Genomic DNA, 14,772 nt, shown 5'->3' with positions numbered 1-14,772 from the left:
TTGAGAATTTTTTTTACACTCAACATCACGATAGTATTCATTATAAATGAATTACTGAAACTTAATTTTTAAGCCCACGTTTTATGATCGTTATTTATAAAACAGATCTGTCAGATGTATTTTACAGAGGGGGTACACTGACTGGACCAGGCAAAGATTTCCCCCCCCATATTCTCCCTAGTAAGTGGTTCCTTCCAAGGTGCACGGAGCAAAGAGATGCCTATGCTGGAAGCTAGATTATGTTTCTATGCTATCCATGTTTCTATACTATCCATGTTTCTGTTTCTATGCTATCCATGTTTCTATGCTATCCATGTTTCTATGCTATCTGTCAGAGCTGCTAGGAGTACTGGGTGGAGGAGTCAAGCGCAGAGAGCAGGGTTTCAAGAAAGTGGATTTATTCTCCAGTAGACAGGGAAAACGATCATGCCCTAAACACACGGGCGCATGAAAAACGAGTCCAAAAACACCGGACTAAACTGTCCAGAGAAAATAATAAAATCCACATAATAATCCAACACCAAATAACAGATAAACAAGCCCGCACAAAAGCCAGCGGGCTACCTGCCCTTAAATAGCCTACCCACCAAACTAAACTCAAAACAGGTGCACCCAATCAGCCCAAACTAACAGAAACAAAAGAAAAAGAATCGATGGCAGCTAGTAGGCCGGTGACGACGACCGCCGAGCGCCGCCCGAACAGGAAGAGGCACCATCTTCGGCGGGATTCGTGACACTATCCATGTTTCTATGCTATCCATGTTTCTATGCTATCCATGTTTCTATGCTATCCATGTTTCTATGCTATCCATGTTTCTATGCTATCCATGTTTCTATGCTATCCATGTTTCTGTTTCTATGCTATCCATGTTTCTGTTTCTATGCTATCCATGTTTCTATGCTATCCATGTTTCTATGCTATCCATGTTTCTATACTATCCATGTTTCTGTTTCTATGCTATCCATGTTTCTATGCTATCCATGTTTCTATGCTATCCATGTTTCTATGCTATCCATGTTTCTGTTTCTATGCTATCCATGTTTCTATGCTATCCATGTTTCTATGCTATCCATGTTTCTATGCTATCCATGTTTCTATGCTATCCATGTTTCTGTTTCTATGCTATCCATGTTTCTATGCTATCCATGTTTCTGTTTCTATGCTATCCATGTTTCTATGCTATCCATGTTTCTATGCTATCCATGTTTCTGTTTCTATGCTATCCATGTTTCTATGCTATCCATGTTTCTATGCTATCCATGTTTCTGTTTCTATGCTATCCATGTTTCTATGCTATCCATGTTTCTATGCTATCCATGTTTCTGTTTCTATGCTATCCATGTTTCTATGCTATCCATGTTTCTGTTTCTATGCTATCCATGTTTCTATGCTATCCATGTTTCTATGCTATCCATGTTTCTATGCTATCCATGTTTCTATGCTATCCATGTTTCTATGCTATCCATGTTTCTGTTTCTAGGCTATCCATGTTTCTATGCTATCCATGTTTCTAGACTATCCATGTTTCTGTTTCTATGCTATCCATGTTTCTATGCTATCCATGTTTCTAGACTATCCATGTTTCTATGCTATCCATGTTTCTGTTTCTATGCTATCCATGTTTCTATGCTATCCATGTTTCTATGCTATCCATGTTTCTATACTATCCATGTTTCTGTTTCTATGCTATCCATGTTTCTATGCTATCCATGTTTCTATGCTATCCATGTTTCTAGGCTATCCATGTTTCTAGGCTATCCATGTTTCTATGCTATCCATGTTTCTAGGCTATCCATGTTTCTAGGCTATCCATGTTTCTATGCTATCCATGTTTCTGTTTCTATGCTATCCATGTTTCTGTTTCTATGCTATCCATGTTTCTATGCTATCCATGTTTCTATACTATCCATGTTTCTGTTTCTATGCTATCCATGTTTCTAGGCTATCCATGTTTCTAGGCTATCCATGTTTCTAGGCTATCCATGTTTCTATGCTATCCATGTTTCTGTTTCTATGCTATCCATGTTTCTATGCTATCCATGTTTCTATGCTATCCATGTTTCTATCCTATCCATGTTTCTGTTTCTATGCTATCCATGTTTCTATGCTATCCATGTTTCTATCCTATCCATGTTTCTAGACTATCCATGTTTCTATGCTATCCATGTTTCTGTTTCTATGCTATCCATGTTTCTATGCTATCCATGTTTCTGTTTCTATGCTATCCATGTTTCTATGCTATCCATGTTTCTATGCTATCCATGTTTCTATGCTATCCATGTTTCTTTATTCTTACATATGATTTATTTCACCTTTATTTAACCAGGTCGGCCAGTTGAGAACAAGTTCTCATTTACAACTGCGACCTGGCCAAGATAAAGCAAAGCAGTGCGACAAAAACAACAACACAGAGTTACACATGGGATAAACGGCTAGGCTATCCATGTTTCTAGGCTATCCATTGAATAACTGACATTGAAATAATTTCCCAGGAATAAGGCTTCATTATCATGCCTTTAAAGCTTATTTTCTACGAATCCTTTGAGAGGCTATAGGTGTAACCCAACACCCTTATTTTGTGTCGCCCCTCCCCATCCCTCTCCCCTCCCCCACCTGTCGCAGCACACATCTCCCGTCCCCTACTCCTCCCCCACACTCTTCTCCCCTACACAATCCTTCTCCCCATGCCTACTATTCCCCCCTAACCCACCCGTTTCTCCTCCTCTCTTCCCCCCCCCCCCACTCACCCCTCCCCCATCCGTCTCCCCTCCCCCACGCTTCTCCCCTACACAATCCTTCTCCCCATGCCTACTATTCCCCCCTAACCCACCCGTTTCTCCTCCCCCCTCCCCATCCGTCTCCCCTCCCCCACGCTTCTCCCCTACACCATCCCTTCCTCTTTGTCCTCGTTGTTTTCATACCAGGGTTTTTTTCTTGAATTGCAGTGGCATTTTACTAAATGTACTGAATAAGACTCACGTTTCTTTCAATATTTTACCCAGATTTGAGCAGAGTTACAGCGAAGCATATTTAGTTTCTTTGAACAAAGAACCACCAGTCAGGAGGATACAGACAGCTCAAGAGGTATGCTTAGATATACAGAAAAATAGACATATACTGTATTTTACATAGAATTAAGCTTATGGCTCTAGATTTTGGTGCTTAAAAAATGCAAAATTCTCCAACATACGAACAGGGGGCCTAGCCCCCCTCCAGACCACTCCCCATCAGTCCTCATGTACTTTGTGCCCCCCTCAGATTTGTGGGATGCATGACACCCCTGATTGATCACATCACTTTAATAAATACTTTTTAAAGGTTTAAGTTCCTTAGATTTGAGCATCTGTGGCTTCCATTTAACAAAATCCTCAATAAACAAAAAACGTCTAATTGTTGTTATCACTCCTACTGGTGGCCCAATGTTATCATAATGGTCAATATTATATTAAGCTGCCATATTAGTTGATTTAGGCCAGTAAGATGTACCCATTGTGGCTTAGTTGGTAGAGCATGTACCACCAAGGTTGTGGGTTCATTTCCCACAGGGGATCAGTATGGAAAAAGTCCCAAAATGTACTCACTACTGCAAGTTGCTCTGGATAAGAGCGTCTGCTAAAATGTAATGTAAAAAAAATACAGTCATTTGTTTTCCTTAAATACCATTCTAGTTTGTTCAGCCATCCCTATCAGAAAAAAATGAATTGGGAATGAATAGGGTTTTGGGAATGAATCGGATTTTGGAATAGAGGTCAGAAATAAGGTCTGAGGTTAACACAGGTTTAGGAGATCTACGTTTTGTTCTATGAGGTAATACCAGTCAGTTAACATGACCTTTATGTGCTTTGTGTTTATTTTATTTTATTACATAAACGCTTCAAAATGCACAAAAAAAAGTGAAGTTAGCTGATGAAGATTATCTCATAGAACAAAACGTATAAAATCTCCTAAACCTGTGTTTACCACATAACCCATTTTCGGCCTTTATCGAAATCCCTACAAAAACGTAATTCATTTTCATCCAACGAACCATGGCGGAGATGATGCCTACAAAAAGACGCCATTACTATTTCTCTCTACGCAACAGCAATCCAAGAACGACCCACCAACGGTGTCCCCAGCCAACCAGATTCTCCCTGTGTGAAGGAGGAGGGACTTGTTCTTTTTATACCAACGGTGTCCCCAGCCAACCAGACTCTCCCTGTGTGAAGGAGGAGGGACTTGTTCTTTTTATACCAACGGTGTCCCCAGCCAACCAGACTCTGCTGTAGCTTCCTGCTTGCATGTCTGTCTGCTTCCCGGCATATAAAAACCCCACCTCTTGCTTCCTCCGACAGTTCTGCCTTCTCTTCTGAATCCTCAACGTCAGCCTGTGAAGGAAAAGAAAACTAGACAAAATGGTGAGTGCTGACGCAGATTATAAAATCCTTTATGTATTTATTTCACATGGTATTCAAACGAAAATGATAGAATTAGATAAAGTTGAAAAGCATGTGGACGAAGGATTCTGTTCTATAAAGACCGTGGCGGTGGCACATGCCTGAAATCTGTTTTTGCCTAGTACTTATTTTTTTACATTTTTATTTAACCTTTAACTAGGAAACGAGAACGTCACTGTGTACTAATGGTTCTATAAAGCATTTAGAATGTACTGTTAAGTAAAAAAATAAATGCAGTAAGAAACACTCATCAACGTACCAAGTTCACCCATCCTGAGAATGTAATCTAATGCGCAATTGGCTTTGATTCCCGCCCTTAACTATCTCATCATCAGCGGATTCTCTGCATTCCCTGTTCTTCATATGTCGATGTTTTAGTGTGTTATGTATACAGCTGTTTTAAGGATACATGTGATTTTAGAATTATTTAGGTTAAATTCAAAATATATATTTGTTTGACAATCTATAGCTGTACATCCAATGTGGGTCATTGTTCTACTTGTTCATAGACTGTCCATTGTTTAAATACAATTTTAAAAAAACACTTAGCTTCAGGACAAAAACATGAATTACATTTTTTTTTAAATTATTATTATATAAGAAAAAAATGTACATGTTTTTTTGACATTTCGGCATTTCAAAGAGGAGGATGACATGAAGCTAAGAAGAGACGCGGTTTGGGTGGTAGCCATTTTCTGTAAGATCTGTCGCTGTTAGACTGCAGTTGGTGCGCAGCTGGTTGGACGGAGGGAGAAAAGGAGCGCGGGGGATTAGGGGAGTGGCCCACAGGAACAAGGCACACCTTTCCGTCTCTGGTCCTCTGCTCTTAAAGATACAGGGTCATTAAAAAAATCATCTCCTCAAATGGCAGAGGATTTGCAAGATGACTTACAGTATGAGTGTCATATACCCAAGATGGTGGCCAAGCAGGATAGCCTAGCCAATGGCTGTGTTTGAGAGCATCAAAACGATGGCTGACTGATCTACAAATTAACTTTCGTCATAAAAAAAGACTCATTATTATTTGTAGATCAGTCGGTCAAAAGTGACCCATGATACATTGTGTTTTTGGTCCTCTTGGACACAGCCAATGACTTTTGAATTAAAAAAAATATATTATTTAACCTTTTTATTTAACTAGGCAAGTCAGTTACGAACAAATTCTTATCTACACCGAGCTCGCCAGCTCGTAGTCCTAAAACGTAAATGAGATCCTTATGGTTCGTTCAGCCATCCTTAAGGGGAAAATAAATGTGAAAGAATAGTGATTTGGACTAGACGCCAAAAATATGGTCTGAGGCTTAGGAGATATATGTTCTGATTATGAAGAATTAATACATTTATATTACCAACTGTAATTGCTTCAAAAAATCAAAGTTACATTAGGACATTATATTACTGTAAAAAGTAGATGGACAATAAAAGGGAGATGGAGAAAGCAAGGTTGCCTTTTAGTAGTAAAAAAAGGCATGTGTATCCTATCTATCATGTTAGTTTACTCTTTAATCTATGAAACGGCTTTAAAACCTAATCATTTGCATTTGGTTGAAGTTTCCATGTGGTTGATCTCTTGTACCGCCTCTCTCTTTCAGCGTGAGTGTATCTCTATGCATGTGGGCCAAGCCGGAGTCCAGATGGGTAACGCCTGTTGGGAGCTGTACTGCCTGGAGCATGGGATCCAGCCGGACGGACAGATGCCCAGTGACAAGACTCGTGGAGGTGGAGACGACTCCTTCAACACCTTCTTCAGTGAGACCGGAGCCGGAAAGCATGTCCCCCGTGCCATCTTCGTTGATCTGGAGCCCACTGTCATCGGTAAGATGAGACATCCTCTGACTTCCTAGACGAAGTCCATTGGTTCGTCATCTTTGAATGAGTTGATTTTAATATTCTGTCCCAAGATATTAGAATATTCTGAATCTAATTTTGTCTTTCAGATGAGGTGAGGACCGGTATCTATCGCCAGCTGTTCCACCCTGAGCAGCTGATCACCGGTAAGGAGGATGCTGCCAACAACTACGCCCGCGGTCACTACACCATCGGCAAGGAGATCATTGACATCGTTCTGGACAGGACACGCAAACTGGTGAGTTATCTTTCATTCTGAAACTAGGCTTCTACAGGTACATGTTTCTATGGGAGAAACCTTTTTCCTTCAAGGTTGTTCTATGGAAGAAAGCGATCTAAAAGGTGTTTTTGGGTGGTTTTACCTGGAAGATGAAGGGTTCTTTTACAGGGAAAAGCCGAAGAACCTTTTTATGGTTCTAAGTAGAAAATGCGAACCGGTTCTCCATTATATTCTTACTAACGTAACATCATATGTTATTGTACCATTTCTCCATTCAGGCTGACCAGTGTACTGGACTCCAGGGATTCCTCATCTTCCACAGCTTTGGAGGAGGCACCGGTTCTGGTTTCACCTCCCTGCTGATGGAACGTCTGTCTGTGGACTACGGAAAGAAGTCTAAGCTGGAGTTCGCCGTTTACCCAGCTCCCCAGGTGTCCACGGCTGTGGTGGAGCCCTACAACTCTATCCTGACCACCCACACCACCCTGGAACACTCTGACTGTGCCTTCATGGTGGACAATGAGGCCATCTATGACATCTGCCGCAGGAACCTAGATATTGAGCGTCCCTCGTACACCAACCTCAACAGGCTCATTGGCCAGATCGTCTCCTCCATCACTGCCTCCCTGCGATTCGATGGAGCCCTGAATGTTGATCTGACAGAGTTCCAGACCAACTTGGTGCCCTACCCCCGTATCCACTTCCCTCTGGCTACCTATGCCCCAGTCATCTCAGCTGAGAAGGCCTATCACGAGCAGCTGTCAGTCGCTGACATCACAAACGCCTGCTTCGAGCCAGCCAATCAGATGGTGAAGTGTGACCCTCGTCACGGCAAATACATGGCCTGCTGTCTCCTGTACCGTGGTGACGTTGTTCCCAAAGATGTCAACTCTGCCATCGCTGCTATCAAAACCAAGAGGAGCATCCAGTTTGTGGACTGGTGTCCCACTGGCTTCAAGGTGGGTATCAACTACCAGCCCCCTACGGTGGTTCCTGGAGGAGACCTGGCCAAGGTCCAGAGGGCTGTGTGCATGCTGAGCAACACCACAGCCATTGCTGAGGCCTGGGCCCGTCTGGACCACAAGTTTGACCTGATGTATGCCAAGAGAGCCTTCGTGCACTGGTACGTTGGTGAGGGCATGGAGGAGGGAGAGTTCTCTGAGGCCAGAGAAGACATGGCAGCCCTGGAGAAGGACTATGAAGAGGTGGGCACTGACAGCGTGGGAGAAGAGGATGAGGAGGGAGAGGAATATTAAATGGTTAAACAAACTAGGCGTTTGTCACCCTACATTCCAACACTGCTGGAGGCCTACATTTAACATGACAGCAACACATTCCCCACTGCAGTGTTAACAGTCTCTGCTACATCTTGTCATATTGTGTCAGGGTTCTCAATAAACGCCACGTCTCTTGTCTAGACGAAAAATAGAATGTCAAAACGAGTTTGTTTTTTTGGGGGGGGGGGGTGTGTAGGGCTTTTTGCAGAGGCCACTGACTACTAATACCGATGTAGCCTACTGAAGTGACAAGTGAAAATCACTGAATCATTTTGAGCCTCTGAGTGACTCATTAAACTATTGATTATTGGGGGGGGGGGAATCTATGGATATTTGGTAGTGATTCAACCCAACATTTCTGCTGAACTTGTACATGAATGCTGATTACAGCTTCATTGAGATGGACCTCCGTTGGGTGGGAGCCTCCAGCAGCAGACTTGGTTTGAAATACTCCTATTTGCCTATAGAAAATATAATACACTTCTCAAAAAAGTAAAGGGAACACTTAAACAACACAATGTAACTCCAAGTCAATCACACTTCTGTGAAATCAAACTGTCCAATTAGGAAGCAACACTGATTGACAATACATTTCACATGCTGTTGTGCAAATGGAATAGACAAAAGGTGGAAATTATAGGCAATTAGCAAGACACCCCCAATAAAGGAGTGATTCTGCAGGTGGTGACCACAGACCACTTCTCAGTTCCTATGCTTCCTGGCTGATGTTTTGGTCACTTTTGAATGCTGGCGGTGCTTTCACTCTAGTGGTAGCATGAGACGGAGTCTACAACCCACACAAGTGGCTCAGGTAGTGCAGCTCATCCAGGATGGCACATCAATGCGAGCTGTGGCAAGAAGGTTTGCTGTGTCTGTCAGCGTAGTGTCCAGAGCATGGAGGCGCTACCAGGAGACAGGCCTGTACATCAGGAGACGTGGAGGAGGCCGTAGGAGGGCAACAACCCAGCAGCAGGACCGCTACCTCTGCCTTTGTGCAAGGAGGTGCACTGCCAGAGCCCTGCAAAATGACCTCCAGCAGGCCACAAATGTGACCACTTCCTCCTCGCTAACATCACATACACACCACCACCGTGACCACTTCCTCCTCGCTAACATCACATACACACCACCACCGTGACCACTTCCTCCTCGCTAACATCACATACACACCACCACCGTGACCACTTCCTCCTCGCTAACATCACATACACACCACCGTGACCACTTCCTCCTGGCTAACATCACATATACACCACCACCGTGACCACTTCCTCCTCGCTAACATCACATACACACCACCGTGACCACTTCCTCCTGGCTAACATCACATACACACCACCACCGTGACCACTTCCTCCTCGCTAACATCACATACACACCACCACCGTGACCACTTCCTCCTGGCTAACATCACATACACAACACCACCGTGACCACTTCCTCCTGGCTAACATCACATACACACCACCGTGACCACTTCCTCCTCACTAACATCACATACACACCACCACCGTGACCACTTCCTCCTCGCTAACATCACATACACACCACCACCGTGACCACTTCCTCCTCGCTAACATCACATACACACCACCACCGTGACCACTTCCTCCTCGCTAACATCACATACACACCACCACCGTGACCACTTCCTCCTCGCTAACATCACATACACACCACCACCGTGACCACTTCCTCCTCGCTAACATCACATACACACCACCACCGTGACCACTTCCTCCTCGCTAACATCACATACACACCACCACCGTGACCACTTCCTCCTCGCTAACATCACATACACACTACCACCGTGACCACTTCCTCCTCGCTAACATCACATACACACCACCACCGTGACCACTTCCTCCTCGCTAACATCACATACACACCACCACCGTGACCACTTCCTCCTCGCTAACATCACATACACACCACCACCGTGACCACTTCCTCCTCGCTAACATCACATACACACCACCACCGTGACCACTTCCTCCTGGCTAACATCACATACACACCACCACCGTGACCACTTCCTCCTGGCTAACATCACATACACACCACCACCGTGACCACTTCCTCCTGGCTAACATCACATACACACCACCACCGTGACCACTTCCTCCTGGCTAACATCACATACACACCACCACCGTGACCACTTCCTCCTCGCTAACATCACATACGCAACACAGTGAGGTGTTGCAGCTCTAGTATTCTCATCTGTAACCAGGAGGTGGCACTAACCTAACGTAAATCAATCAAAGGTATTTATAAAGCTTTTTATTTTATTTTTTACATCGGCCGAAGTCACAGTGCTGTACAGAAACCCGGCCTAAAACCCCAAACAGCAAGCAATGCAGAAGCACGGTGGCTAGGAAAAACTCCCTAGAAAGGCCAAACCCTAGGAAGAAACCTAGAGAGGAACCAGGCTATGAGGGGTGGCCAGTCCTCTTCTGGCTGTGCCGGGTGGAGATTATAACAGAACATGGCCAAGATGTTCAAACGTTCATAGATGACCAGCAGGGTAAAATAATAATCACAGTGGTTGTAGAGGGTGCAACAGGTCAGCACGTCAGAAGTAAACGTCAGTTGGCTTTTCATACCCGAGCATTCAGAGTTAGAGACAGCAGGTGCGGCAGAGGGAGTTGAAAACAGAAGGTCCGGGACAAGGTAGCACGTCCGGGATCCATAGCCGCCGGCAGAACGGTTGAAACGAGCAGCAGCACGACCAGGTGGACTGGGGACAACCAAGGAGACATCAGGATGCATCACTGCAGGTGGCGGTAAATCACCAATATTAGCTTTATAAAAATGTGGGCGGAGCCTACCATAATGGGACAATCTCTTTAACACACCTGTCCTGTGTCATTTAGTTCTGGCTTATCAGTGGTGTGCAGACTGCCTATGTGCCTAATACTGATCCAGTGGTTTTCAACCTGTGGGTACTGCAGTTGGTCGGCAATTTTTTAAAATGTTTTTTTTGTAAATATATTTTTATAGAATATTTTCATTTAATAATTTTTCAATGAAGAGCAATTAACAATGCTATTTGGTAGATTTTTGTTGGTATCAAACCATTGAGTTTGCCAACATTCAGCATCAAGAATATGAGATATCTTAAGTTATTTTTAATAAAAGAGGTGGGAATTTTGTTCCCATGTCATAATTGCTACATTATCAATACAGCATTAAAAATAGTTTTTGGTGAATTTAATTATAGGGTCGCCACTGAGACAACCTGGTTATATTTGGGTCCTGAGGAAAACCAGTTGAGTACCACTGGTGTAACAAACATCCATCTGTAATAGTCGCCCTTTAATCTGTTACATTCACTGTTAACATTGACTCTACATTTGACCTCTTAAGATTTTCTTATGGTACATTGCGCGACTGCGAATGGTGGTCTTAAGAGCGTTTGACAGTCCTTAATTTGACAGTCCTTAAGTGCCAAATTCAAATACAGAAATACTCATTATAAAAATTCAGAAAACAAAACATAATTTACATAGGTTTAAAGATGAACTTCTTGTGAATCCAACCACGGTGTCAGACTTGGTACAGGTTGCAATAAAGAAAGGCTCCTTCTGGAGACATGTTCTCCCAGGCCCGGAACACAGGAGACTTGAAGTCCCAACATATACATTTCCCCTCTGGTGCAGCGATCAGAGATAGTGGAGGAGAGAGGGAACACTCATTACCTGTGATCAGAGATAGTGGAGGAGAGAGGGGACACTCATTACCTGTGATCAGAGATAGTGGAGGAGAGAGGGAACACTCATTACCTGTGATCAGAGATAGTGGAGGAGAGAGGGGACACTCATTACCTGTGATCAGAGATAGGAGGAGAGAGGGGACACTCATTACCTGTGATCAGAGATAGTGGAGGAGAGAGGGAACACTCATTACCTGTGATCAGAAAATGATGGAGGAGAGAGGGAACACTCATTACCTGTGATCAGAGATAGTGGAGGAGAGAGGGAACACTCATTACCTGTGATCAGAAAATGATGGAGGAGAGAGGGAAGACTCATTACCTGTGATCAGAGATAGGGGAGGAGAGAGGGAACTCTCATTACCTGTGATCAGAGATAGTGGAGGAGAGAGGGGACACTCATTACCTGTGATCAGAGAGAGGGAACAAGGAAATAACAAAATGATAACACAATTAACATAATTACATTATAATATAACTCCCATTCATACAAATACACATCATGGTGAAATGATTCGAGTATGCATATAACTAAGTTGATGGAAAATGGACTACGCTCACACTGGCCCGTAGAATGAAGGATAAATACATAAATAAACATTCACACACCCACTCTCTCATTCTCAGCCCCCCCTTAAGATAGAGATGAAAGCCTCCCTTCACACTTGGTAATGCTTATTTTTGGGAACTGTCTATAAAGAAGTTCCTGTAAAAAAATGTAAACGACATAAAAACGTACAAAAATAATTTTGTCCTGTATAAATGAGATCGTTCTAGTAAGTTCTAGAAGCATTCGGGAATGCTTAATAGAAGTTGAACCATGTTATCTGAAATGGTACGACACCAGGTTTAAAGACTCCATGTTATCTGAAATGGTACGAGACCAGGTTTAAAGGCACCATGTTATCTGAAATGGTACGACACCAGGCTTAAAGGCACCATGTTATCTGAAATGGTACGACACCAGGTTTAAAGGGACCGTGTTATCTGAAAAGGTACGACACCAGGTTTAAAGGTACCGTGTTGTCTGAAAAGGTACGACACCAGGTTTAAAGGCTCCATGTTATCTGAAATGGTACGAGACCAGGTGTAAAGGCTCCATGTTATCTGAAATGGTACGACACCAGGTTTAAAGACTCCATGTTATCTGAAATGGTACGACACCAGGTTTAAAGACTCCATGTTATCTGAAAAGGTACGACACCAGGTGTAAAGGCACCATGTTATCTGAAATGGTACCACACCAGGTTTAAAGGGACCGTGTTATCTGAAAAGGTACGACACCAGGTTTAAAGGTACCGTGTTATCTGAAAAGGTACGACACCAGGTTTAAAGGCTCCATGTTATCTGAAATGGTACGAGACCAGGTGTAAAGGCTCCATGTTATCTGAAATGGTACGACACCAGGTTTAAAGACTCCATGTTATCTGAAAAGGTACGACACCAGGTGTAAAGGCACCATGTTATCTGAAATGGTACGACACCAGGTTTAAAGGCCATGTTATCTGAAATGGTACGACACCAGGTTTAAAGACTCCATGTTATCTGAAAAGGTACGACACCAGGTTTAAAGACTCCATGTTATCTGAAAAGGTACGACACCAGGTTTAAAGGTACCGTGTTATCTGAAAAGGTACGACACCAGGTTTAAAGGCTCCATGTTATCTGAAATGGTACGACACCAGGTTTAAAGACTCCATGTTATCTGAAATGGTACGACACCAGGTTTAAAGACTCCATGTTATCTGAAAAGGTACGACACCAGGTGTAAAGGCACCATGTTATCTGAAATGGTACGACACCAGGTTTAAAGACTCCATGTTATCTGAAAAGGTACGACACCAGGTTTAAAGGGACCGTGTTATCTGAAAAGGTACGACACCAGGTTTAAAGGCACCGTGTTATCTGAAATGGTACGAGACCAGGTTTAAAGGCACCATGTTATCTGAAATGGTACGAGACCAGGTTTAAAGGTACCGTGTTATCTGAAAAGGTACGACACCAGGTTTAAAGACTCCATGTTATCTGAAATGGTACGACACCAGGTTTAGCAGCACCATGTTATCTGAAATGGTACGACACCAGGCTTAAAGGCACCATGTTATCTGAAATGGTACGACACCAGGTTTAGCAGCACCATGTTATCTGAAATGGTACGACACCAGGTTTAAAGGCACCATGTTATCTGAAAAGGTACGACACCAGGTTTAAAGGGACAATCTGGGATTCAAACAACAAAATCAAATCTAATGTTATTTGTCACATGCGCCGAATACACCAGCTCTAGACTTTACCATGAAAGCCATCAAATTTCCAATCATCAGTAAAATTGATTTAAAAAGCTCTTTTTACATTAGCAGATGTCACAAAGTGCTTATACAGAAACCCAGCCTAAACTAAATTTTGCTCAGTGTTGAGACACTGAACATGTTCTAAGGGTCCCATATAAAGATTGTCATAATTAGTTGACAGTGTTGTCTGAAATGTGACTAGCGTGCGTACAGTTGATTACTATAACGCCCCCCCCCCCCCTTTTTGGGGCCAATCAGTGTAATCTAAAAAAAATGCCGGATCTCTATGGCATCATTCAACTGATTTGTCAAAATCGAGTTTAGTCAAAATCAGGCCCAGTCCTGTTGGAGATATCGCTTGTGACTAACGTACCAACGAACATAACATACGAAGGAACGGACGGACGGCAGACAGATCCACAGTCCCCTTTCCCCCCGATTTCATCGTGGAGGACAATTATTTTTTGACCTTCAACCACAATCTCACCATGTATTAGTATTTTCTCTTTGCCGATGATCAGGGTTCGCTGTGAAGAGAAATTGTGTGTGAGAGAGAGAGAGAGAGAGAGAGCTGGCGTAGCTTTATAAGAGGCAGGTAACAGTGATTTGAGTCTGAAATGGGACCCTATTTCCTTTTATCGGACTAGTTCCCGGAACAACAGGAGAATGAGTTGGGTTCAGGGAGGATGTGTGTGTGTGTGTGTGTGTGTGTGTAATAACCTTGCTTCTGAAACACTTTGCAGATACTCAGTGACCACTCATTCAGCCTCCAGAGAAATATCTTCAATGTGATACACTGCAGTGTTGTGTTGAAAACAGGCGTTCAGTCAGTGTGCGTTTGATACATAGTGGTTTCTTTCATGGTGCTTCCAGTTCTAAAGGATGTCAATGGATTTAGTGCAATTCATGGTAAAAAAAACAACTTCCAATTGGCTGGATGTAATCAACAGAATCAGAATTAAGTATACAGTATAAATAGCT

General features: G+C 43.1%; 1 protein-coding gene across 1 annotated transcript; it reads left to right on the top strand.

Moving 5' to 3' along the window:
* Positions 1-4,275: 4,275 nt before the first annotated feature.
* LOC120058578 (tubulin alpha chain-like) lies at positions 4,276-7,944 on the top strand. The gene is made up of 4 exons (XM_039007370.1): positions 4,276-4,398; positions 6,030-6,252; positions 6,375-6,523; positions 6,784-7,944. The coding sequence occupies exons 1-4, from the start codon at positions 4,396-4,398 to the stop codon at positions 7,759-7,761; spliced, it is 1,353 nt and encodes a 450-aa protein (XP_038863298.1). The 5' UTR covers positions 4,276-4,395; the 3' UTR covers positions 7,762-7,944.
* Positions 7,945-14,772: the final 6,828 nt, after the last annotated feature.

Source organism: Salvelinus namaycush, chromosome 13, assembly GCF_016432855.1.
Source record: "Salvelinus namaycush isolate Seneca chromosome 13, SaNama_1.0, whole genome shotgun sequence".
NCBI lineage: Eukaryota > Metazoa > Chordata > Actinopteri > Salmoniformes > Salmonidae > Salvelinus > Salvelinus namaycush.
This window is presented reverse-complemented; position numbering and strand designations above follow the sequence as displayed.

Excerpts from the sequence above, each read along its gene's own strand:
- LOC120058578 (XM_039007370.1), top strand. Across the intron at positions 6,253-6,374 it reads TCTGGAGCCCACTGTCATCG|ATGAGGTGAGGACCGGTATC; the intron begins GTAAGATGAGAC and ends TTTGTCTTTCAG. Across the intron at positions 6,524-6,783 it reads TGGACAGGACACGCAAACTG|GCTGACCAGTGTACTGGACT; the intron begins GTGAGTTATCTT and ends TTCTCCATTCAG.